This window comes from Anser brachyrhynchus (assembly GCF_964034855.1).
Source record: "Anser brachyrhynchus genome assembly, chromosome: 15".
Classification (NCBI taxonomy): Eukaryota; Metazoa; Chordata; class Aves; order Anseriformes; family Anatidae; genus Anser; species Anser brachyrhynchus.
Genome location: NC_137733.1, coordinates 12,062,594 through 12,090,315, shown reverse-complemented (window position 1 = coordinate 12,090,315; position 27,722 = coordinate 12,062,594). Strand labels below are relative to the sequence as shown.

The 27,722-nt window shown below is 38.4% G+C and overlaps 1 protein-coding gene across 4 annotated transcripts in view; it reads left to right on the top strand.

Moving 5' to 3' along the window:
• Window positions 1-23,146, top strand: part of CHLSN (cholesin) — a 133,284-nt gene extending 110,138 nt beyond the window's left edge. For all 4 annotated transcript variants that reach the window (XM_080556735.1, XM_080556736.1, XM_080556738.1 and 1 more), the window contains 2 exons: window positions 17,524-17,605; window positions 22,070-23,146. In XM_080556735.1, coding sequence (XP_080412861.1) covers window positions 17,524-17,605; window positions 22,070-22,252 — 265 coding nt within the window. In that variant the 3' untranslated portion in view covers window positions 22,253-23,146. The remainder of the gene's footprint in view (window positions 1-17,523; window positions 17,606-22,069) is intronic.
• Window positions 23,147-27,722: the final 4,576 nt, after the last annotated feature.

The following is a 27,722-nucleotide window of genomic DNA, read 5'->3' as shown; positions in this document are numbered from 1 at the left end:
CACTAAGTGGGGAAATAGTCTGACTCTGCAGAACACAATTTTTTTTCCCGATTTTGCTGAGCACAGTGGCTGACTGGTAATACCGCTGAGAGCAGCGTGCGACCCAAGGCAGCTCTTTATCTGCTGGGGTTGCAGAATGGAAGCAGATCCCAGTCCTTGGCCAAACTTTATTAAAAACAGTGTCAAGCATGGGACATTTTTACAGAAAACTTGCCCTTCCTTTAAAGAACACAAATCTCAAGGGCATCGCTGCAAGCATATATATATATAACATGCATGAATTACATAAAGGTGGTACGTTGGTATTTACTCCAAGGTTCCCGCTGGAGCAGGGGCTATCTGGGGAAGGACATGAACAGGCAGCTTACCATTAACTCAGTGCTAGGATCTGGGAAATTTCTGGTTTTTGAAGGACCAACAGAGGCCTGTGCCAGAGTGTAAAGAGGGCAGCAGCACTTGAGAGTTGTGAGCACACGGGAAGGTGGCCCTTCGGGAAATCACAGAGGCATTCATCCAACCGTGCAGGTGACTTGAGAGAGCTCCTGGGCACATACAGCCACACTCGTGAGTGCTGGAAAACAGCTTCTAAGTTTAACATAAATTGAGTGGGCTTGTGTCAGATTTAGTTTGCTTCGTTGACCCATAAGATGTTTTAAGCTGTTTTTTCTCTCACAGTCTAAGCATTTTTTTAGCCACGGTCAGTGATGATTTTTGATGTGTGGTTCTGAACTTGTTTAAGTCATTCTCCTTGGTGCCAGCCTTAATCTTCATTAATTTCAAACTTGGCCCTGGTGCTGGTGTTTCACGGTGAACATCAATGGCTTAAGCTTTTAGGTATTAAGAGTAACCAATGCACTGGAAATCTAAACATCCAGAGATTGTTTTTTCTCCCTCCAGAGACTGGCTGCTTGGGTTTGACAGCAACTAACACTAACATCTAGTGTCATTTCTCCTTCCTCCACCCTACTGGGAAGACAACTGCGCACTGTCGGGAAGACATCAGTGGGTGTCTTCTGTACAGTGCCAGATGAATGAAGGCAGAAAGGCACAAATGATGTGTGCTTGAGGCCCTCCCGCTGGGGATGCATAAGACCACTGTTTGTAAGTGAGATCACTTCTTGTTTGGAAGCAGATCAGAAGAAAAATATTTTGACGTGACTTTTTTCTTTCTTTTCTATCTTTTTTTTTTAATGTTATGTTCAGATCGTATCACATTTAATCAGATTTAAATTTGCTTCTTAATTTTTGGTATAATTCATAGGAGGCTTTGGGTCAGTTAGAATGCTGTTACCATTGGAAGAATGACAGTATTTCTACCCTGCATTAAAAGTCTGTGTACACTAAAATTTTACATTAATATATGGTCCATTTCAAAGCTAATTTCTCTCTCCAACAATTTGCTACTGTTGTAGCTCTGCTAGAAGATATGGACTTGCAATGGGAAATGGTAGATTTTGTATGATCTGTATTGTGTAGGAGGTTGGATTTTCATAATAGTCTCTTTTGATATTAAAACCAATATGGTGTGTATCATGAAAATGAAATGCAAAATAAATAGCCTCTAATTCTAATGCAAATAATAATGAAAATTTTGGGCAGATTTTCTGTTTTTAATCTTGGGAAGAAAACTATTTGAAACATCTTGAAATTCCAGAATCTGGAATATCAGAATAAATAGAAAGACCCAAACACTCACGCGATTAGGAGAGTTTAAACCACCAGTGGTTTAGGGAAGCATCAATGTCAGTGTATCAGCCTATAGATTCACTAAATGTTGGGCTGCTCTAGATAACTGCAAGGCTTCACCTGACGTTCCAGAAAGCATCAGCAAATTGCTAACGTATCTCTCTGGGCAGATTTTCCTTCTCATTGAATGGTGACTGCCACTGTCCCCAGGATGACGTTACTGGCTTATGTCATGTTGTGAGATGGAATTTGGTGAGCTCTTCTGACACAAACTGTAGCACAGAGGGCAGGAATGTCTCACTGCAAACGCTGTGCCTTAACAGCCAGGACAGAGGATGAGTTTCCTTCATGGCAGGGAGATGCAGCGTACGTAAAGCTCATCAGTTATCTTCAAATTCATAAACTATTGGAGCAGTGATCAAATTATGAATCTCAGTTATCCAGGAGCAAAAGGAGGATGTGAATTTGAGAGAAGCTATGGTAATTAGGAACAGCAACGTTGGCAAATTCCCTTCAAGAGCTGTAGCTTTAAGGTGTCTTGAAACAGCAATTTTCCCCCAAAGATAAGGGACATTTTGGTGGAGGCTAGTTTTACTTTAATAACTGAAAGGTTATTTTTTAAAGGTTCTGGGGCAAGCATTAAGTATGGATGTAATGAATGTATTCATACATGCTTTTAGTCATTTTGTCACATTCATTAGTTATGTAAGAGACCACGTGAATCCAGGGAGTCAGATAGAGGGTAAATTTGCATTTGGCGGTGTTCTGCGGCTGTTTTTTTTGTGAATTTGGGCAGGCACTTGCTGCTATCTGATTTCAAAGGCTTGCACTTCTCCTGATACTATAAAGAACAATGTTTTTGTCCTTGCACTGCTCCAGCTTTCTGTATTGCTTGATTTTTAATTTCTACCTACCTCGAAGTGGTATTCCTCTCTTTGACCTAAATCAGCATGCCTGTAAAACTGAGGGTTGGCCAATTGATGTTAATGGTTGGACAGATTTTTAAAGGGGGTCTCTGTCTCTGTTCATGGCAGAGAAAAGCAGTCTTGTCTTAATAAGAGAGTAGAGTTACCTTATCGTATTCCTACAGTCCTTTGTGTAACTTCCATATTCCATGGCATCTGCCGTTCCCTAGCAGCCCCAGTATTGCTCAGAAACCCTACAAAGCTGTCTGCTGCAGTGCCCACTGCTTTGCTGTTTTTTAGGGTGCCAATATGCCCACACTATTGCTGGGAGGCAGATGGAAAAGGCACGTTCACTCTCCAGCTGTGGTGCTGCTTAGGGCTGTTCTGCAAATGTATTCAGGCATGCTGCCTTCTGTGGAAGGCAAAGCTTGCTGGTAGGGTATATGAAGCAGAAAAATTACTCTGCTATGTTGGTTATGTTGGACCTGTTACTGAGCACAGTTTCCTAAATCACTGCATTTCCCACATTTTGTAAGTAACTCCTTCCCTTCTTGGTGTGTACATCCTTCTCGTGGCTGCATCGGTTTTCTAAATCTCCCAGCCTCTTCAGTGAAGCGTCTGTAATGCTCTGTCTTTCTCTGGTCCTTCCAGACACCAGCACATTCTCTTGGTCTTTGAACTTTGGTGTCTGTGACCTTTCTGGAAATCCGAGACCTGGACACTAACACACTGTTTCACTGCAGCCTCGTGCGAGCCTCACACAGAAGGAACCAGGAGTCTTGAGTGTGATTCCTTCTGCTGCATGTCACACTGGCTTTGGGTTGTGGGCAACAGTATTGGATTCATCACTGAGCCGTGTCACGTTGTGATTTCACATTTAATTTGCTGCACTTCTCTCCCCAGTTTATTATTCAGTTTGTGCTAATGACAACTGTGGCACAAACACTCCGACTATCACCATAATAAATGTTCACCGACTGTCAGAGGGACAGTGCTTCTTATCCTCCTTCAGCCTGGCTGCAGCAAAGTCAGATACACTACTGTTTCAGAGTTGGATTTATGATACACACTTCCAAATATTAGTGTTCTCATCATCTGATTATTCAAACTATGCATTCAGGGTTCTGTGAATGTCACGTTACACTCTCGGTAATAGCATGCAGCTTTTGCCCGTTTAATCAAGATGTCTGACGGCAGCCTGACTCGGTGATTTTCAGTCCCTCTGATACACTTACTGACTTCTGAACTCACTTTTCTGTGTCCTGGTGGCAAGTGATACGCAGAACTGTGCTGGAGGCCTGCCAGTGTTTTTCTAACCCCCACATGACATCCACAGGATGTCATACTGCACAGGAATTGCTTTTAAAGCATTATTCACTTCTCGGTGGTTTGGCTGTTTTTTATGATCCCAGTACAACAATTTTGCAGCTTTGGAAGAAGCATGTTAACATCTACCTTTTAATTTGATGAGTTCATGCGGATTTCCGTTCTTATATATGTCTTGTCTCTTCTTCCACCTCTAAATATTGCAGCTTTCTGGGCTGAATGATCCAGGCTTTGCCTGAAGAAGGGCACACCAAAGCAGGAGGGCAGTACCTGGTCTGCAGCGCTGCCATGCCAGACGAACTTTGCAGTGCAGGTTAGTAAAGAGATGCCTGCACCTGCTCTGAAGAGAGGAAGGTGCCTGCATGACTCTGTGCTGTGCAGAAATGCTGACTTGGGTCTGGAAGCTGAATAACCAGGTTAACACTCAGATAAACCTGAATTAGGAAGCCCTGCCTCTCAAGAAATGAGCCCAGGCACTGCACAGAGCTGCTGGTTAAGCCATCTCCAAGGCCAGAGCAGGCACTGAGGCTTCTGTAGTTACTGAAGATGAACTTGTCAGTTAAAGCTAATTCTGACAAATAATATTGTTTACTACTTAATTCTAGAAACAGCCACCAAATCTAAGAACAAAAGGCATCTTTAAATAACGTAGATCCGGTCTTAGCTATTCTTACCAAGAGTTTCTGTAGAGAAAAAAAGAAGAACCATGGGAATACATTCTGCGTATCAGTAATATTATCCTGGAAATGTTCCAGGTAGGCAGAACTACATTTTTTGTAATTTCCGTTGTTTCTAGCAAGTCCCCTCCATATTGATGTATCAAGTTTTGAAGAACCTAGTTACCTACCAATATTTTTGGATGTATTTTGCTGTTTCTAGCTTGCTGATTTAGCAACCCTGCTTTCTAGAGACAAAACAGATGATTTAAGATTCTGAAATGTCAGGTTTTAAGGCTTCTAAGCTATAAGTAGAAGTTCTTAGATACTGAAGATGTTTATGCAGTATTTCCAACTCATTCAAAAGGAGGAAATACTAGAAACATCAACCACTGTGTGGTTCTCCAGCAAATAAGTAGATGCTCATGATGACACTCAACCGAGCTTTGGAAAAGCTGGCAGACTCATACGACTTTCCCTGCACAAAACCTCTTATGTGTTAGCCATTAGTATTGTTCCAAATAAACTTCCCTACATCTTAAACAGGGAATAGATTTGGTGTAGCTTTCTGACTGATTTGCTTCGCACCTATGTATGGCTTAAGAGGAGAAAGCAAGAGAGAAAGTTCATGTCCTTGCTAAAATTCTGGCCATCGGTGGCTCTTATATCTTGCTAAATCTGCTCATCGTTCTATTTAGTTTATGGCAGAGGCAGGAGATTTCTTTTTGTAAATTTCATACCCATAAATGGTCACTAAATTTTACAAAAAGGGAAAAATACATTAAGAAACTGTAATCCTGCTTTATGGCTCCAAATAAAATCACTCATCTTTCCAAATCTTTAATTTTATTGAAGGTCACAAGTGCATATCTCAAAGCATATTTCAGTAAAAGCTGTGGAGTGATTTACTTTGAAACCTTCTGTCTCTTTGTGTTTCTACCATTTTTTTCAGTGTGAAAGAAAGCTGTCAAAATATTCAGTTGGGCATTTGGTTCATACATTCTCATGGGGAAAATATATATTTAATAGCATCATTAGCATGAATTTGCAAATCCTTTCATTTGACATCTATCTTCTACAGGATCAGCTGAAAACAATGTTATTAACTAATGGTACCCATCTTTGTTGAGATTTTTATTTTTGTTTTTAAAAAGTTTTCTCTGTCTTTTATGGGTCACAGTAATGGTAATTTGCTTTTCCACAGTACCTTTAGTGATAGTGTATCATTACTATAATTTGACAAAATAAATGAAAAATACTTTGATGCTAATTTATTCACTCCTGTTTTGACAGCTTTTGAGAAATTGTTACATTATCCCATTTTTCAGATGGCTCAATTAAACTGTGATCAAGTTTGTGACTTACCAAAGTCCTTGTACTATTCAAAGGTTTCCTTTCAAGCGACACGAAAGAAATGAGGCATAATTTTCTTCTCAGCTGAAGAGTCTCTGTTTTTTTTGGCCCTGTACCAATGTCTGATCTCCACAGACCTGTAAGATTTTTCTCAGTTCCATATTTTGAAAGAAGATCTTGCATAGATTTTTTTTTTCTATGGTGTTCTCTTGAGATATTTCTAAAGGCCATTAGTGTCTGTACTGATTTCTGGGTGAGCATGCAATATATGGATTAATATTCCAAACCCTTCTAGCAGCTCTGAGAGAGCTTTCTGTCTTCTGTGTTGGGGGCTACTTGAAATTGCAAGAGAATTAGGACAGGAATGCTTTTTGTTTTGATCCATGCTTGACAGCAGTACTTGCATCCACTCAGTACCTTTCATAGGATGCTAATTCTAACATTAACCTGACCTTAACGATGTACGGCTGTCCACACAGTCCTTTCTTGTACTGCTGCAAGTGACCAGAGCAGCTTTGTTCCTCTTTATTGCTTTTGATAAAATGAGGAACAAAAATCCCGGAGTTAGCCAGCTGGAGGTTACAGACAGCACTTTCATTCTCAGTCACATATATAAGATTTTCCTCCCATATACCTGAGATCTTGTATCAAACGAGATGATGGCTCTAAAGATAACTTGTTCTCACCTGCCTGAGGAGGCTTGCCATTCGTTCTGGATGAATTGATTTTTTCCAAAGTTATGTTTATTTGCATTTTTTTCAGTAGGCTTTTTAAGACTCCTGATAAATTTTCTCAAATATGTTGCAATAGCTATAAATTGTATTAGCAGTAATTAGGTATCGTTCTGTGAAGTGCTTCCTCAGATGGGGAAAACTAGATTATGCGTGTTAAGCCCATAAATACTGGGGTAAAATATTTAAGTTTTTTTTGCCTGATTCTCTTTCCTGTAAGATAACTTCTTTTTTTCCAAACCTAATTAAGAAAATGTAATGCATCCTTTCTTAATGACTCTCATTTCCAGTAAAACAAAATTTAGTATAAATGAATTTTCTTAACAGTTTATTAAATGTAGTCATTAGATATTTCTCGTTGAGATCCAGCTTTCTTCTGTGCATAGTATTATACAAAAGAGGATGCATCTAATTAAATAATTAAGCAGCTTTAATATATTATTTCATCTGAAATGACTTCTTGTAACCTTGTAAGATACATTAGGGAGATTCAGAAGCAGAAGTCTATAATAACAAGCTAGTCTACTTAAGGATGTAACCCCGACAGTATCTAGATCCCTGCATTTCTCACTGGAGTTGAGAGCTCAGCACTTCACACAAGCACTTTGACCTCTTTCATTCGTCGTCAGGAAAGCTTGTGTGCTTTTCTGGTCAAATAAAAACAGAATAATTAAAACGACCCATTTCACATGTAAGTATTACAATAAGCTATCCATTGATATTTTTAAACCAAAAGCAGATTGCAGAGCTTATTTACTTTATGTGAAAGAAATGCTTTTGCGGCGTGTGTTCGTTCAAGGAACTCTTTCCTCCCAGCCTTTGCAGACCGCTCTCCCCTGGCCTCCAGCCCCTCGCCCTCACGCCTTGCTCCGAGCCAGGGCACTCATCCTTAGCCCATCTTCTGGATTCAGGAAAGGGCCTTCTCTGCTCACCCGCCTTCTTCCATTCAGACAGCGCTCTTGACGTGGCAGAAAGGCAAAGGGGAGGTTGTATGTTTTCTCTGCCTCATAAAATTTAAATCTAGGAGAATTAACACTGCTGCTCACTTCCTCCAACACATTTAAACTATTCATCCAATGCCCAGCTACTCAAAATAGCGGAGAGTAGTTTTGTAGCTCTAGGGAATCAATTTGGCTAGTCAGCCAAAGCCAAAATTAAAATTTAAAATGCAGTTGGCAATGATTATTAATCAATTAGCTCCAGGGAGCCATCAAAGCTTTCCAACCAGAGTTAGAATAACAAGCAATATTTTTAAAATAATAAAACTGGATCCTTAATAAAACTTGTCTCCTCCTTCACACATTTATTAATATGATGGTGCCCAAAAAGGTATCAGTAATTACTTTTATACGAATAAAATTGAATTGGAATGAGAGCCATCTGCAGGAAGCAGTAATTGGCAGATCAGTTTCTCTAAGCGTAGATTACTTAAAATCTTAGTAACGCAAAGCACATCACAGGATATTGGAAGAGGAGAATCTCGTACTGTCCTGAATACCATAGTGCACTGGCAGATTTTGCTATGCAGTGAGAGATAGCTGAGCAGTTCAGCTAAGTCAAGGAAATCCGAGTGGACTGTCAGCTACTGTACACTTCTGGGTTGATTTCAGTATTTTTGTTGGCTTGTTATTTTTTAGAACTCCTCTGCAAAAAGAAAAGTAAATCATTCTGTAAGGTGCTCGTTGCATCTTGTGAAGTTCAAATGGCCAGGGGTCTGCAGCACGCTCTCCTTCTGCCTCTGCCAGCTGTAAGACGTCTGATCTGGATGCAAAAACGACAGATGGTTGACAGGTCTTTTTTTTTATTATTATTTTTCATGCTTCTGTATATACTCTTGCTGTTGGTCCAGAGTAACCCCACCTCTGGATGCCTCTCAGGTTCACTGTAAAAGCCACCTATGTGGTGGGTTATTTGAAGAGGGCTAGATGAGAATCCAACAATCCAATATTTCTTCTGTATGCTTACAGAATACTGTCACCAGCAAGGGGCAGTGCCGTAGAAAAGGTGAGGGTCCCATGCTACAACAGAGGCTTGAGGTTTGGTTTCCCCTTCAGGAGACTTTCCTCCTTCCCTAGAGGCTTAAGCTAGATCCTGTGGGCAGCACAACGTCTGGGGTTGATTTGAGGCCAGCTATGCGTTGACATGAGTGAGGATGAGGGGAAGCCCTGTCAGGAAGTCTGCGGAGGCAGGATTTGGATCCTGTGGGGGGGAAAGGAGGCCAGCTGTGTCCCTGCGACGGGGCTGGCCTGGATGCTGAGAGTCAGGAAGCATTTGCACGGTGCTGGGACGTAGCGCAGGTAGGCCTTTGGCTCACAGACATCACGATAGCGGTGAGAGCACATTTTTTTTCCTATTAGAGTCAGGTGTTACTCTGAAGATTGGAACTCCATGCAGAAGAGCACTTCTGATTTTGTTGGCTATGGAAATCCATTATGTCCTTGCTGAGGTACAAACAGCACAGAAACACCCAAGGTAAGGACATCTGGTTAAAAAAAAACAACGTATTTCCAGAAGCGCTTTGCTGCTGGAAAGACACTTTCAACTCAATATATTGAACAATAAATTGGCACCTTAGTATCCTGGATGCTTCAAAGTAAAATCCATCAGCCAACAACTTCAGTACTGAAATCCTTCTCCAAGCAGCCATTTCCTCATCCCTCCTCAAAAACTTCCACTGATAAATTTTCACACAAAGGTGGTTTCTCTTCCAATATTTTCTTTCAGAATCACTGTGTGGAAAACCATAATTCTATATAATTCTTGTGTTTTCTTCTTAAAAGCAGAAAGTAATTTTTTTTTAGTCATGGATTGCTTTTCTGTTAAGTGAGATAGGCCCTAAAAATTATGCAGACTTTTATTATCATATTGTTAAATATTTGACTTTGCTTAGCAGCTTTTTATAGCTTTTCTAGTTCTTTCATTAATACTGTGATATTGTAAGTATAATAATTATAGTTATGACCCAGCACTGCTGAAACTACAGATTTTTTTTGCATTGACAGAGCATGATTGTATATTAATGCTCTGCTAGCTGTATACACGTGACTACATGTTACTGTTGTAGATTGTGGCACTGAACAATAAAATCAAATCTTCTACATGTAGCTTGAAAGGACTTGGATTGCTCATTCCTGTGAGCAGTAAAATCCTGTGATTATTCACTCTAGCTGAGAGCCACCACAGAACTTAGTCTTCTCCCAGGAACATGGAGTTATAGTGATTTCAGCCTGGTTTCAAGCTGTATGCTCTTGAAATCCCTCCTTTGATCACATTCATAGATACTTGGATTTCTCCTTCAAAAAAACACTATGTGATACTCTTACCCAGCACAGCACTTAAAAGCATAAAGATATGTAGATTTTAAATCTTGAAATGGACAAATCCAGGAAGACAGAAATGATGGTCTTGGATATTTGAGTGCCTGAAATCAGATGAAATGTTTCAATTTTAAGATTTTTTTTCATTTGTTATTAATTGTTTAATCACTTATATTATTGTTTTCTTCTCTGAGATGCTAGGATGGAGTTTTAAAATCTGTCATAAGATTTAAAAAGGGGAAAAAAAGAGAAAAAAGCCAATGTAACTAAGGTTGAATCCATGCCCTGGCAGGGGTATTCTGTACCACAGCTGGGCATTGTGTGGTACAGTGGTAAGACAGAAGAGAACTGACCTTATTCATTTTTTCCTGGGTCTGGTAGCATATCCCTCATCAGAAGGCATTTATATAAATGGATTGTTGCCAACCTTTGAAAATGATTTTACTTGCAGCTGGCTTCTTATATGGTTTTTATACAGACTTTGAGGCCCTCTATCTCCTCGTACCCCCCAGGATGTTTCTCATGGGAGGGAGGGAGGCAAAACAGTTGTTTCCATTCATCCTTTCCCTTGATTCCGATCTGGACATCAGTGTGACCAGAATTAAGTGCAAGAAAAGATGGGCATCTGGAGAGGAGATGGGGCTTGAGCACAATATTAGGATAGCATTTAGTAGCATATTATATTCCTTGCAGGAGCTGAATAGATTGACTGTGAAGGGATTTTCAATTCTTTTTTCTTCTTCTGTGATAAATCAATTCCTACTTTGTCATCTTTTTAGAAAAGTATGTAAAATAAAAAGTATATTTGGCATAATAATATATTAGCATTACCTTTGGTCTTTCAAGCCCACTGCTTTCAATCCTCTGTGCTACTACTGGAAACAACAGAAAGTTGTCAACCTGTCATTAATACTATATGCAATTTTGCTCCAGACAGGTGAATACAGATATCAGCAACTAAATAATATACTAGAAAAGGAATTAAAAAAAAAAAAAGGATTTTTTTTCCCAGTGGGATGTTGGTGGCAGCTGCAGGTAGGTTGGCGTCTATGAAAAGCTGACAAGTTGAATCACAGTTGAGATGTGCTGCATATATTGTAACATATATACATGAGGTATGAGCTCTGCAGATGACCTGCGTTATGATTTTGAGGCATTGTTAGAACTTTCTGTGTCAGCTTTCCTTTCCACGTATCATCTGTCTCATCTGTTTATGCTCTGAGCTCTTCAAGGCAATGTCTCATGTTGTGTTTGAACAGTGCCTATAGTGGGGGAGGAAGGGGGTTTCTATCTTGGATGAAGCTTCAGGATGCAAACATAATATAAAATGTTACAAATAATGGCAAGTGATAAAAGTACGTATAATAAAAGATACGCTGTGATAAACATTTTATGTAGATTTAATCAAAGTTTTGCTCTAAGGCACAAAGGCTCTTCCCTTTTGCTTTATAAATACTTTTTAAGGAAGTTCTGTGACCTATGTAATTTGCTGCACAGATACAATCTGTCTTTATATTGGACATCAGGACAAAAATGAGATATTAAAAAGAAAGTTTCTTTCTTTCTTCCTGTATGTGTGATTCCTAAACTAAAAATAAAAATTAAAAATAAAGCTTTTCCTCTCCCCCCCCCCCTCTTTTCACAAGTCTTTAGTCATTATGCTACGTATAAACCAGATGGACGAATATATTAAAAATTGTTTTTAAACCACAGATTGAGAAAGGGTGCCAGGATTTTCTACCAAAAATGTGGCACTGATTCTAAAATCTGTTGACAATTTTAGAGAGTTTCTTCTGGCGAAAGAGCTTTATTAGTGTCTCCTCTCTTCCAGGAAAATAAGAAAAACCTTTATCTAAGTCATAAGTTAATTAGCTTCTAAGCTATAATCGAGAGTCTCAGTAAAATATATTCATTTTCCTAGGAATGGGAGTTGGGACCTAACAGAATCATCCATAATATGAGAAAAACACAGTTTAAAATAAAGGCTATGACGCTTTCTTGCGTCTGTGCTTGAGTCCTGCCAAAGATTAGTGTGTCAAAAATTTTAATTACAGCCATTCCAGTCAAGTCTTTGAAAATCTATTTAGAATTTAAATTTCGGTTATTCTTCCCAAATGAGGAAAATCAGCACCACATGCACTTGAAATGAGGTTTCCCCTTATCTTGCATAAAATCTTGGCGCATACCGCAAGCCAGCTTTCTCGGCCTGCGGAGCGTAGGGTTTCCAGAGCATCTCAAGTCCTTGTGATCACTTTCTGACAGTGCTGCTTTTGGTAATTGCAGATATACGGGTTTGGAGTTGACAGTGAAAGAAACTCAAAACCTACTTTTTTTGAAAGTAAATTTGTTTCAAATGCCCTCAGAGAATTAGAAGAAATTCTGAATACCTGTGATAAAAATAAACACCTTAACATTTCCCTTTAAATAATTGTATGTGTTATGACTGGACAGAAAATTATTATTCCTACTTCGCTATAGGCACTATAGGGCATATATAAAACTTCCACCCACATCCATATGTATTTTATATATCCATATAAAACCTCCATCCATAAAATGGCTGTTCTCCCATGAGAATGACATTTTGCCAAACTTCTGCTCCCTCCACAGTGCTTCCAGCAATTCCAAGGAGCCTCTTTGGGGAGCCAGGCTCCTGTGCTCACCCGTTGGCCACACGTAGCATTACAGTCACCCCAAAATGACCTGATAACACTATTCAGTTTCCACATTCTGCTGTATAAGGGCATTTTTCTTGCCTTAAATGTAAGTGCATGGCACGTTAAAAAGTTACCGCTATTGTATCTATTGCGTTGTGAAATACTAGAGCAAACCGTTTGAGTGCCAAGTGCTGCAGCAAGACTTTAAATATCGTTAAGTGAGTTTTTTAGAGTGTGGTTGCTCTTTATTGAGGAAGCACCTGTTACGCACATTTACGGACAGGGCACTGAGGGCAGGAATTAGGCCTCCTGCACCCTTTGCGGAGTGCTTTCACTTGGGGGGATGTCCCGGGCAGAAGGCGTGCTGGGCACTCAGTGGCATGAGTTGGAGCAGGAGATGTAGATGAGTGTAGGTGTCCTTGCATTTGCCACCCAGCAGTATTCTCCTGCCTTCTGGAGGGTTATTGGCAGGCATGTCTTTCGTTTTTGGTTTTTGAGACTTGTCTCCAACCCAGTGATCTTTCCAGTTAAATGAGTAAAACTCTCGGTTCTCATCACAGTGCTTTTCTGCACATAGGAGATTATTTAACAGTCATGACAGCTTGATAGTATTTTGTCCTGGCCAGTAGTCTAAGCAGATGCATTGTTGTCTTCCTGAATCCAATTTGTAACAATAATGTTTTTTCTTACTGTGTTTCTGGAACCAATTTGACTACTTTCCCTTCCCTTTCTCTGCTAGGACATCCCAGAGAGCGCTCTGCCCTGCCTGCGACCGGTTGTCTTCTCTTTGCCTCCTTATGCTGCCAGTACTCAGAAAATGTCCTTTTTCTGTCACGGTGCTGAGAAGGGATGTGGTTAAGCATTTTAAAGGCAGATAACATCTGCAGTGAGCGGCTGGGAAGGTACAGCTCAGCCATGTTTTGGGAACAGATCCGTATAAGATTAATGTGTAGACTAAAGCTCATTTATGTGATAGACCAGTGAGAATCTTGGGCAGCTTTTCTACATGAGACTCTTGTGCTAAAAAAAAAAAAAAAAAAAAGAAACAAAACAGAAACCCACATGTAAAGTTCTTTGGGCCATTTGATTCATGTCCTCTGTATCTTCAATTTCAAAGCCATTTAGGAAGAGCATTTGCACAAACATAAAAGTTCTCTTTAACTGAAGTCAACCAATGTGTTTTTTCAATGAGCTAGAGCTCATAAGAAAGATTCAAACATTAACTGTGTAAAGAAGGCAATTAGTGTTTGTACAATATACTGAAAACTAGCCCTAGGCATACTGGAAAAATACATGTTTTAAACATGTATATTTTTCATCCAGTTCCGTAGTTTATATTAGATCTGGACATAGATGCTTCTAAAAGCTACCGTATTAATTCAGACTGTGAAAGACATTGTAATGGTCTATAAAAAGTTGGGATTTTTACTATAATGTAGTTGGTCTTACTCTGTATATTTAATCACTCAAGGGAAAATCCTATTCTACTGCTGCAGTGTGTCAAGGAAGCTTATCTGCATATAAACAGCAAAAAGAGATCTCTCTTGAGTTACAAAGCTTTAACGTTTGTAGTTTAGAAGTTGAGCATTTCTAAAAATGCACTATTTATGTCATTCCGATAAAAAGAGATACCCCATTCTCTTTGGCACCGAGTGATACTTTCAATAGGTTTTAAAGCTGTCATAGGAATAGGAAAAAACCTGTCATAGTCACAGGAATCAGTGGAAAACTTTTGTTTTTATAACTGTGGAGGGTCCGATTGCAGGGAGCAACTACCACATTATTTGTCTTGAAGATTGTGCATCCATTATCATGAGTGTTTTGGCTACGGTTTGATAGGAAATCAGGTCAGGAGAAGGACCATTTTCCTGAGGGGGGAGAAACAGGAATCGAGACAGCCAAAGAAAGAGTTCCAGTTAGAAACTTGAGGACGTTTTCAGAAAACATGAACACATCCACGGTCTACTAAGGGAAATACAACTTTTATTTCCACACTCGTGTAGCCTTTGTTTCTCATAGGACAAGGTGCAGACCAAAAGAAATGGTTTGGGATGCTCTGGTGCTGTGATGGGCACTAATGTAGTTTCTGTGGTTGATTATTTTAAAGCATTTGTTGTTCTTATTAACTATTACGGTGTATAGAGAGAGAAACCTTTCTAGAAGACTAGCTGAAACTTTTGTTTGTTCCCACAAGAGAACCCACTAGAGTGGAAGTGGGATCTTAGGTGCAAGAGTGTAATGGTTTGCCTTAATATGTAGAAAAGAGCATATGGTTTTGGTAGTAGGCTCGTAAGGGCAATTAACCTCATAGTGCACTCATTTGTTAGTCTCAGTTGTTTATAAACTAGGTAATAAAGATATTTTAACATGGTATAGCTTTATAGGAGGTTAGTGGAGTCAGCCTGCATTTTTCAGGTTAGTACCTGTTAGTACTCAGGTGAAGGTACAAGTGACAGAAACATAAAATCAGCAGAGGATAAAATATTCGCTGTTATGTAGTATATCTAACCAGTGCATATAAGTCACAAATGTCTAATGCTTTGTATAAAGAAAGAAAAATATGTTAAAGGTTTTCATTAGAAGAGGGGCTGTTTTCACAGGATGCAGTCCCAGATCTGTCATTCAGCTTGTTCTTGTCACCTTGCAAGGATTATAACGTAAACAGTTTCCATGCTCATTTCATGTTAAAAAGAGTGTTAAGCTTGCCTTCTTCATGTTGTACAAATACACAGTGTTTCCCTATAATAGCTTCCATGCTATTGCTCAGGAGGATGAACCTTATAAAAAAAAAAAAGGGTTTCTTTCAACATCAAATACCATCGTTGTCTTTTTTTCTTTTGTTTTAAGGACTGATAGAAATTAACTCACTTCCTGCACAAGTTCCAATTTCTCTGTTAGGAACTACTGATTTGGGAAACAGAGCTTGGGCACAAATAAGCCAGTGACCTGCCCCACCAAGTACCCACAGAAAGGCCCCTTTGCCTTCGTCCTGTCTGCTCGTTGCACTGCAAGTTCCGTATTCTGACAGACGTTATTTTCTACTGGGTACCCTGCTGTGAAGTCAAGGGGTGCCAGAGGTCTTTGCTTGCAGGTGTTTTGGCTTCCAGGTTGGGGGGTATGAGGATGGTATTTTTTTATTTGATTCTACAGCTTCTGACAACCTGCTTTAGGGCGGTCTTCTGCCTGTGTATTGACAGTGTCCCAAAAGAGACCTCTAAATCAGTTCAAATTTGGATTTAATTTTAGTCATGTAGAATATCATATATTGTGGTTATTAATGTTTTGTCTGTCATTTTTCATCTACTGTTACTTGTGTCATTTTTGCTTTGTACTTTGGCTACAGAGATTTTTATTGAGTTTAGCTAGCGATAACCCTAATGAGTTGTTGCTGGTTTTTCTTTATCCTGAATTTCTTAAGTCAATAAAACATTTGCGGGGCTGGAAGGGCAGAGGTTTCCAGACTTGCAGTCTTGTTTTTTTCTGTTTCATTGGATTGAGTGAGCAACGTTTTTGCTGGTGCATCATTCCTCGAATATGAGGACTCTTTTGCATTATTAGACTTGACAGTGTTTAAACAATACTAATTCTCATATCCAGCTGGCTTTTCAATTGATTTCTGTGCTCTCTGTTGCTGCGTAAAACAAGCTGGAACATTAAAGACGTCTTACATGCTACCCTCTGGAGACTTGTCTTCCTTTTAGAGAAAAATCAAATAAGTATAAAATTTGCTGGGTTTTCTCCTCTTGTTTTCTGCTGTATCTTTAAATGATGCGTCAGTGTATTGACAAATTTTATAAGAGTTAAGATGCTAATTTAAAAATTGTACATTTAAAAAGCAGTTTTAATTTTATAGTGAGATTTGCTAGATTGCTCATTTGTTTACAGAACTAAGCATGTGTCTTTCTTCATCGAAAACAAAATATACTACCTTTAAAATTATGTTTAAGATCTACATAAAATTGCCATTTTAACCCAGCTAAAATCTTGAATATTTAAAATTTGATTGCTAGACAGCCAAAAGAACATTGACAGATGTTAGTCATTTGTTTTGCACGTTCACTTTTCACAGTGTCGAAGCAGCCTGCTGTTTTGAGCTAAATACTGAAATCAGAATTCCCGGGGAGAGCAAGGGGTAAAGCATTTTCTGTCCCGTAAACGTCAACGTTGAAGTCACACCTTTCAGCAAATCAAAGCCTTAAAACATATGCTTCTGAAAAATGAATTTGCTCTGCTCTGTAGCAGTCCGTAGCTCATGTGGGACGAGGGAAGCTGTGCCGAGCTCTGCTGCTATTTCCTGTGTCCCAAAGCGTGCTTCAACCACTGCGACCAGGGGACGCGGTGACTTCTGCCATGACTCTGCTTCCAGTTCTTTAGGGGCCGCTTAATTTCACATGAATGTAAGCTAATTGGGAAATGCTAAATATTTGCAGCCCAAACTTGGCTCCTTGTCCACAAGTCCTCCCCAGACGCTCAGGTAGGCCAGCAGCTGGTGAGGATGGCAGGGTACGGGTTTGGGGCTACCACTTCTCCTGGGTCAGATGAGGGCAACGGCCTCTCGTAACTGCCTGCTCACAGGGGAGGAGCGGGGCCTGGTTCGTAATGTCAAGGAATCAGTGCTTTCTGATGAAAATACTTAACATTCTTGGCCAGGATCTCTTCTATGATCTCCTCGCTTTTTGCACAAAAGCCATGTAGCGTTCCCTCATATTCTTTTTCGCCTCTTGAGCAAAACATTTGCTGATATCTGTTTAACACAGTGTTGTGAAACTCCATGTGGTGCATGCAAAGTTACTTGGGGTCATTATAAGAAATGCTTTATGAATAATAGATATTTTGATCACACAGTAGTTCATTCAAGCTTTTTGTTTTGTTTTGTTTTTAATTTTCCACAGCTGGTCTAAAAATCCAGAAGAATGGAAGTTTCAAAAAACAAGACAAACCTGGCTTCTCTTGCACATGTATGATAAAGAGAAGGTTTGTATTAACAGTAGGTTTTCATAATCATAATGTTATATTGTTTAATAAATTAATTGTAGTTACTGTTTGTTAATAAAAAGTTACTAGCATTAACAATGCACTTTTCTAATAATTTTAAATAATTAATAAATCAATTACTATGTTTTTAACTAAAATGCTTAACCATTTTAATTGCTTGTAATTTATGTTTCTATTTTGGAGGTGATCATTATTCTGTGCATCCTAGACTTTTACACTTGATGCATGTGAAACTGAAAGGATTGACATTTTATATAAACCTGAAGCTATTCCCTGAAGTGGGAATATATTTGAACTGTGTCCTTTATTTGAATTTCCGAACATGGAACCCAATGCTGTAAGCTACGGTTCTTGTATTGCTTCAGTTATCTCCGGCTCCACGAAAGATGTACAGACATATTGCCAAAATGTTAAAATAGCTTTCTCATTAAAATATGAGTGAAACCTTATGTTGATTGTAAAAAGCATAAAGTATAACCAGAAGCTAGGCTTGCATCATCACTGAAATTCATTCATTTCATAACTTAAAAAACAACCTAGATTTAATTTCCAACAAGCATCTGACCATTGTAGTACTGAACAGAGGATTTCAGATCATTAATTTTGTTGTGCAATAGAGCAAATATCTAGCTGTTTGCACAGTGGCTTAGTTATTGATTCATTTAGTTGACATTCACTCAGGTTTTGCTGACTTTTTGTGTGCACTTGGACATTTAAGCATAACAATCTTCCTGACCCAGATTACTCTGCAGCTCTTAAGCCAACCACCTAACATAGGGTGTTACCTTTACGATTAAAAGTACTTTTAGAGAACCATATAATTAAAACCAGAATTTCATGAAAGCAAAAATGTTCACACAGTGTAATACTTTAAAAAGATTAGTTGCAGAATACAAATTTGTTAGTAGGTATCTAGGTTGTTTGCACTGTCTTTTATTCTTAAGTGTCTCCCTTAAAAGTCTTTATCAACCTTTTGAAATCGATGTGTGCTCTTTAAAGCTACCTAGAAATTGTTTTACAGGCAGAATGATGTTTTTGCTTTTTTACCTGTTTACTTTGGGATTTGTTTTGAAATATACTGGGAAATAATTAACTACGAGTAGAATTTTTTTTCCTATATCAAAATACAGCTTTACTCTGTATTTCTCAACATTGAAATGAAAGCTTCCTTTTGTAGTGTTTTCTTTTAATCTGATGAAAGCATAATGATTTATTTATATTCACATATTTTGTACTGTTTAGTAATAGGAGATGCATTGAATATGAACTTTAGATAATGCTTAACATCTGCATTCAGATTCAGTAAAGTTAGCAGAACTGCTCGAGTGCTTATAATCAAACATGTGATGAAGCCTTTTTCTTCATCAAGACCGGGGAGGGCAGACCAGCTTCTTTTGAATATGTTTTTATACCCAAATCCAGCTTCCTGTCCATTACAGAATAAAATCTGTTGGATATCCAAGCATGACTAAAATACAAAAGGAGACATGAGTTTCCTTCCTTCCTAAGCCACATCTTTGATCTCTTGGTGTCACTTGTATGCCTACTGAAAAGCCAAGCCAAGAGGTAAATTAAGCTTCCTGTACTGATGCTCTTCTTTCTGTAGGAAATAAGTTGAGGTTTTGTAGTCATTTACAATGTGAATTTATTTTTTAAGTCCCTTTAACATCCATCTGCTGGTTGGCTGACAGCTTCAAAGCCCAGCCTGTATACCTATGGTGTGCATACTTCTTCAGGATCCTGTACAAAATAAACACTGCTTCCTCTGTTGATCTTTGTCATTTGGCACAGCACTTTTAGAAAGTAACTACACAGATTGTCTTCAGCTTCTGGACTGCAAGTCCCTGGGGGGGTTCTGAAGTTTCCTCAGAAGGTAACAGAAAAGCCAGCTTGGTGTCAGCAAGCTGACGCTCACTGCGCAGATATCCGTATTTGCCTTGCAGAATAGGTGGGCATCTGCAAGTCTGAAAAGTCTGAAAACTCTTGAGTTACATAGGGTAATCTGAAAGCAATACCTGTTCTTTTCCTGCTGTTTTTTCATAGTGTTTCCCTTCTTTTCATGATGTCTTATAGTTCCTGAGCATTCAGGAGCTGACAGTAATTATTTCACTTGGAGATGTTTCCATGTTAGCCAGATCCAATGCATATTAATTACAGCAGAGGCAAGGTTGGTTGAGAAAAAGAAGCAAGAAAAAGGGCAAAATGCTGTAAAACAACCATAATAATAATAAAAAAATCCCACTTGCCATCACTTCCACTTGCCAGAGCCATAGTGAGAGATCTTAGTCTCCAATTACGCGCCTCCCCAAAAGCTGATCTTAGAGACGGACTGTGTTTCTTTTTGTAAAACCTCACCAAGAGTCCCTGAAATTGCATATTTTTTTTACTGTATTTTAAGAATTAAGATGTTGATTCAACTAACTTTTTGCTGTCTTTTTTTTGTTGTTGTTCCTGTTGTCCAGTCCTTGCTATGACCCTATTGTATAAGTTAGGAGGAAAAAATATTATCTTGTCTACATGTTCCTGTATTGAAATCTCTTGCTGAAAAAATAAAACAACAAATAACTGTTACAGAAAAAAAAAAAACAAAACACCACAGACTTTTTGAGCACTTGTGTGCTTATGCCTAGGGCCAGATGCTTTATAGACCTCAGGCAGGCACACGTCTGTCTGCACACTTAGTGTTTGGAAGTTTAGAGTAGGCTTTTAATTCCCCCTTTAAGCACTTTGCTTAAATGATATAATAATAACTGTAATTCCACGCAGTGAAGTATGACTGTACCACAAGGCCTGAGAACAAGAGGCATAAATTATGTAGATAATTTGGCTAAGGTTTGAAATCTAGAAATGTTGCTGAGCTTTAAAAACCCGACGCTGAGTATCTGCATTAAAGGAGCACTGTCGTGCTGAAATCGTTTGCATCTGAACATTTTTGTCTGTTAGCAGCACATTTTTACTGTGTGTAAAAATGCTTTCAAAAATGTAGACTTTTTTCATTATTTTTCAATGTTTTGGATTCATATATTATAGCAACACTTCGTATATCATCAATTTCAGTGTTAGTCACTCTAAAATTAATATTTTTTTGTATCTGAGTTGTTTCTTTAACATAGGAGTGTTTGTGTGAAAAATTTAAAGGTTTTCCATAGTGTATAAGTTATGAGGCTGGATGTAGACTTTAGTTTTGATTTACTACTCTGTTGTATCTCTGATTGATTAAGGCAGAGCTGGAATATTTTCTTCCTCTTCTTTGAGAGTGATAGAAGTTTTAGCGATCAAAGTTACGCTGCCAAATGGCGATGGAGAAATAAGTTGTAAATTAAGTATCTGTTGAAGCTCCGTCTTCTCTGAAATGTTGATACTTTGCAGAATTGAAACAGCCCTCGCACAATTAGTCTCCAATCCTTTAAATACTTACGTATGTTTAACTTTACTCATGTTGAGCGTGCCTTTTAAAGTTATATGTGTAAAGTTAAACATAAAGAAAAATATTTGTGGGATTAGGTCATTTTAACATCTGATTCACAGCTAAAATATTCTCTTATTGGCTGCAACTTGTTCCACAGATACACAACATAAAGTTAAGATATGCTTCAGTGTAGGTCTGTTCACCTAATACTTTGAAAATGCATTGGTTTGAAATACTGAATAAATCATTGAAAAGTCTTTGCGAGGCTATTGCCAAGATTATTTAATGTAGTTGTATGTTGTACCAGATAAGCTAAAATTTAATCTATTGCTAGTTAATTAGAAAGGAAGTAAAATGGGGGTAATGGAACTGTAGATGACTAAACTGCTTTTGATGTTAGACATATTAAAAGAGCCTATCAGTTTCAGTCAGCGTGATTTAAAAATTATTTCCATATGTCTGAATTCAATTTGTTTTTCAAATTAAATTCTATTCCTTTGTATAAGCATTCTGTCAAAGTCACAATCTGTTGTTTGCTGGTGGGTGGTATCTCATCTTAGCAAACAAATAATTTTGGCTGGGGGTGAGGATACTTCCAGCAAAATTTTTTCCTCAGACATGTGCATGCAGTTCTCCCTGGGTTTGGTAAGGTTTGCATGCACATTTCCAAAGCTAGGATTTGGCTAGTGCATTTTTTTCCTTCCAACAGGCCTCACAGGCTGGAGCGCTCTCTCAGGCAGTGCTTGCATTTGCTGATCAGCATTTCCACATCTGCTTAGCATTTCCCCTCAGATGCTTTGCCCATCTGAGCACATGACAGCTCTCTCACCATGGTCCATCCCTCCCGGCAATTCCAACACTGGCAAGAAATGCTTCCATTAGGAGTGGGCATTGGCAAATGCAAAAGCCCATGCAATTCTCCTAATTATCTTTCAGGTGATGGTTTGACGTGACTGTGAATGAACATTGAGAGAGAAAAAAAGTAAAGCAAAAATTTTTTAATTCCTTCTTTGTTTGTTTTCTTTTCTTTAAAGGTTCCAGATGAGTATTTCACCATTTTACTGGATTATCTGCAGGGACTTCGAGGCAGCGCACGAGACACAACTGTGCAGAAAGCTGAAGCTCTTATGAAGGAGTTGGATGGGTCGGATGCAGAAGACCCAAGCGTGGTGGAGAAGAGCGAGCGAATACGACAAGTTCTGCAGCTGCTGTCCTGAGAGTGTTTTTGTGTCTTGATGGTTGTCTGGTGGAGAGAAGGGTAGAATGTAATACACAGATACTACAAATCAGTTGTAAAGACATATTTTGATAATGAATCTTTATGCTAAATTTTCATATTTTGCACTTGTGTTTTCCAACTGCAATTATTTATCATGTTTTGAGGTGATGAAATCAAAACAGAACACCGTATTTGATCCACAGACATGCTGTTTTGATTAAAAGTAATCTTCCTGCACATCTTTAGAAAAATAAACCTCTCTTTCTTGTTAGTTTTTCTCCACTTCCCTATGTAATTAATGTTAAATAAGAGGAGCTTTGCAGTTCTTAATAAGAAGAGCAAAGCAACCAACAAAAAGCCTGGAGGTTCTTTTACAATGGCAGCTTTTAAAATTAACGTACAGTACAGTGCCTGCTCAGCCAGCTGTAATCTATCACTTTCAGCTTTAGAAGTATGTCATTTGGATTTGGGAAAGATCATTTTCAGTCTGTTGAGCACGGGTTGTATAACACAGTTGCTTATTAGTACTTCACGCAGTGATCTGGAGATACCATCAGCTTTGTTAGTTTTCCTTGTATATTTTAAAGGTTTCAAATGCTTTATGGCAATTGTTTAGATATTCAGATAATGTGCAGATGGGGACAGATCAAATCCTTCGACCACATGTAGTGAAATCATCTGATTGTACATAAACTTATGCTAAGATGAGAAGTGCCATGCTGCAACTTTTTGTGTATAGCCTGCCAATGTTACATTTTTTATCTTTCTCTTGTAATTGGCATCCAAAAGAGTTAATTTGTGTTCATTTGCTTTGACACAGGACATTTGTCTCCTATGAATATGCTGAAAATGAGGCTTTCAAGTAAAAAACAAGGACATTAATTACTCAAAAGTTGGATGATTGGCTTATTTAATAACACTTGTGTTCAGCCAGTGTTCTTGACCCGATTCTTTAATCTTTCTGCAAACGTTGTTCCTACTTTATTATTAACAACAGTATGAAATGTATGGTATTTTGGAAGAGTAGCTGTCTTTGGGAATTACTGCTTTAATTTGGGTGGGTGAAGGAGGGGAGAATCTATGGATATGCTGGCCTAATTTTTCAATAAGCGTTTGAGTGGATTTGACAGCCCTCACAGTCATGGATTACTACAAATTTTTAAAGTAAGAAATTTATTACTAGTAACAAATAACTTATGCTTTCTGACTTACTAAAGATGATGTTTTCAGCCAAAAAAGACTAGAGATCAGCATGCCCTGCTTTAACACAATAATTGCAATGGAGTTAACACAACGGTGAGCAGACTGCAGCAGAAGTGACCAGCCTCTGTCGAGCTGCTGATGGCTCAAAAGCATTTCAGGACGACAGCTGGATGTGGGCTGTGGAGCTAGCTCCTTTGGAGGATGCATGCAGTGTCAAAGCAGGGATTTCCGAAGGGCTAGAAGAAAGGATGGCACAGGTACAATGCAGGAGGAAGGAAGACATGCAGACAGGTATGAGAGAAGATCACAGATGAGTTGATGCTCTCAGAAGAGTAAGCTTGGGCAAATGAGGGGAGAAATGGCAGAAGTATAAGACAGAAATGCAGGTTTTCACAGAGTTGAGTGAGCTCACATGCAGCACCACCCTAATATTGTAGCTGTCAATTTAAATGATCTTGTTTCTTCCCATGTCCCCTTTGCTTTCTCTTTTTCTACCACTGATAAGGTCATGAGCGGGAAAGATCTTTCTGAGTCCCAAGGCTATATAAAGCTGAGCTTCCAGTGCAAAAGTCAGTGAAAAGGGTCTGTAATAAAGGGAAGTGATACTGACATTAAGTGAACTGGTACAAGATCTTTGGATCTTCTGTTTTATGCCTGAGAATATGCAGCTGAGAAAACCTGTTGTTAGTAGAAGCAGAAGCTGATGCTTTTTTCTCTCCATGAGAAAGAAAGATGAATTTCTAAGGGATGAAGTTTTCGAAGTGTCTTCTTGTGATTTTATGATTGCATTTTAGGTGTCAGAGAAGACTGTGTGTTCTGCCTTAGATATTTGAGAATCACAGCTTTTGATTTTTCTATTACACAAAAACGTGCGTCCTCATTGTGCACTTCTTATACCTTGTAGCTTAAAAGCACAGCACACTGCAAGCATATTCTGGAAAAGACTTGTAAAAAGGATTGCAAAGGTAAGGCCCAGGTGAACAGATGTGAACCTTTTATCAGTATGATAGATCTAGCAAGATTTGCCTTCCTTGAACCTTTGTTCTGGCTATATGCAAATGCCATCAAGATTAAGAATGTCCTATTTCTTTTTACATCAATTATTATTAAAAGCATGTAGGGCCTGCCAGTCTGGAGTCCATGTGAAAAATAACATGGGGAATAGAGCAGCTAGAGCCTCTTGGCAGTGCGGTCTCTGCTCTCTTCTCCATCTCAGTTCCAACTTTCACTTCAGTGCTACCAGTTACTGGGTGAATGGCATGGTCTATGGCTTTCACTTCTTACAGTTACGGGAAGTTCAGAAACTAACAAATAAGGTGTCTGTTGTTCTGGTGGTGTTTGGTAGAGAAAGCAATGTATCTGCCACGTGACTCTTCGTGTGTGGTACTGCTCAAAGGCCAGCAGTGTCTGGAAACAGGTTAAAAGGCTTGTGGAGCTTCTGCTTTGTGTTGTTACTCTACATGACATGGACTTTAAAGCTCAGTTGGAAATATTGTAAATAAATTCTTATACTTGCTGTTGTAGTGTAAATAGGAAGGGACACTTCACTTGAAATGGTATTTCACTTTTTTACTTTTCCCCTTTTCTTAAATCTTAAACTAGTAGGCAAACAATTAACCTTCCAAACACCCATGAAATACAAAAACAAACACATTTTTGGGAGGTGTGTGTTGTTAGGCCCATTTAAAAGATGAGATTGTGAGGACCTTACCCAACACGGTGTGCAAATTCAATAGCATCTGTGGCAACCAAATTCTGTCTCTTCAATATGTGAGCCACCAGGCCAGCTTCTGCTTCCTACTCAGCTTGGGATTTGAATCTAGAAATTTGGATTGTATAATGAATAAATTTAGTAGGATTTCCTTCGTGATGTAGTTTAATTTATATATTTTAAATTATTAAATGTATAATATCACCATTGAATTCCTGAACCTGGTCAAAGCTGTGCAGGAAGTGACAATTTGTCACTTCATTCATTTTATTCAGTCATTTAATCACCTAGAATTTTCCAATTTTAACATTAGTTGTAGCTTAGCCAATCATATGGATACAGATAGGACAAAATGGTGTCTGGATTTCCATTTAAATGTCTGCTGTGTTAATAAAACTTGAATCCAAGGCTAGAAATAACAGTGTACAGTCTGACAAATTACATCTTCATCTGCCTAGTCTAATTGTCTTCTAGTTGGGCTAATCTGTGTTGTGTAGCTCCAACTAGAAGAATTCCTATCTTAAGAGAATGCTGAAGTCAGGGCTTCTAGGCAAAATAAAGGAACATTAATTACTCAAAATTGCTTAAAGCTGGAACTGTGCCTCTAATGACAGTACTAATTACTCAAAATCTGACAATGTAAAAAGTTCCCTTTAATTTGGCTGATCCTTGCCATGGATTGTATATCTTCTTGGCTCTCCAATGTCTGCCCACAATTTTAATTTGTTATCACCATTGTAAAATTACTGAGTAAATGAATTGTCTCTTCTTGTTTGGAAAGGATAGATCATAGCTGTTGAATGTGTAGTTTATTTCCATATTTTGTCCCGGTGGATAATAGCTCTGCTGTATTTTTGTTAATTTTAAAGCAACGTGACTCTTGTCTCATCTCCTACCATTGCAGGTAGCTTAGAAATGCACTTCTTTGGTTCGGATTTGAAAGCTCTTGTTTGGTTGTTCGTTTGTTTGTTGGTGTGGTTTTTTTTTCTTTTTTGCTGGGGGGGGTGTTTTTTGTTTGTTTGTTTTGTCACTTTCTTTAACTTATCCACTGAGTCAGAGTCATAAAAAGCAATAATACGAGATTTAAGTTGCGAAGTCAGCACTCAGAAAATTAGAAAACACAAGAATGGAAATTGTCTATGTAATTTTCATTTTACTCCTTCATGCATATGTAATATGGTGCACCAGTACTGTATTTTCCATTACATATAACTGATAAATCATTTATTCAGTGTTTTCCTAGCAATTCTGCTGCTATTCTTATTTTCAAAATTTAGTTCTACAAAGTCGTATTAAAGCTAGAGAAGTCACTTTGCTGTGTGGATTTGATCCTGCAGAGAAGGAATTAGTAGGAACTTTCCTATTCATTTCACTAGGTATAGCAGCTAGTTGCAGAATTTTCATCACAAGCATTCCCTTTAAAACATTTTAATATTTTAATTCATTTACAGTCAAAATACTGAATTGATGTTACTTAATTTAAACCCAGTTTTTGTTGACGTAAAACTTTCCAGTGGCTTATTCTCGTTTAGTCTTTGGTTTCCTTTCATGTCTTCCTTTCTGTATGGCTGAATGAGCTAGTTATTTCTGCCTCTGCAAATAGGAGTATTAGTTGTTTACAGTGATTCCAGTCATACAAGGACACAATTAAATGTCCTTGCCTTTGCAGCACAAGCTTCTTTTAGCAGTGATTTATAATTACATTCTATTTTAATTTCTTCATAAGAACTTACATAGTCAACAACTTAATATGGTCAAAAATAATTGTTTTTTAAATTATGTTTTTTTCCTGCAGTGAGCGGGAACTACTGAACTAAATAAAACTAATGAATAAGTGAAGGGGGAAGGGCAAAGCAAAAGAGTGGTTTATCTTCCTTTGTCAAAACAAAGCTGAATAAGAAGCTTGTGCTACTAGGAAGGTTTGGCTGATGTTACAGACACGGAGGGAGGGGAGGGACCTTAGGATAAAAACAGAGGAGCAGTCATACAGTTGCTCTTACTGATTTTTCTTTTTTTCCTGCATACAGAAAATTTTTGGCATTCCCCAACAAAACCCACAAACACACCTACGTCAAAAATTTAAATAGGTTTTGAAATCAAATACTTGAAGGTCAAGAAATGCCACATGTATATAAATGGCCAGAAGAATTCTAATTCTACCTCTCCGGGCTTCAACCTGGAGACTGAATGAAAGGGGATTGTGTTAGAAAGAAACAAGCAAAAAACCCCAAAGTATGTGAGCGCATAGTTGAAGATTGTTACCAATCATGCTTCCATGCACAGTGAGGAGGACTTACATTTCCTATTCATTTTAGTTATTTGGATTTTTTAAGAAGGTTTGTTGATAATTGAAGTATCACATAGCTTTTCTGTTACAACTGACATCTGTTTTCTTCATGGTCCCATTGTATTTATAAAACCATAAGCCTTGGGACACAGGGTCTGTCACTCTCATTTGCTTATAAATAGTTAGGGCTAGCTGTGGCCCTGTGAAAATAATCATTTGTTGTTGAGCTCCTGTGGACCCAAAGAAGGATGTTGAAAGCACGTGTTT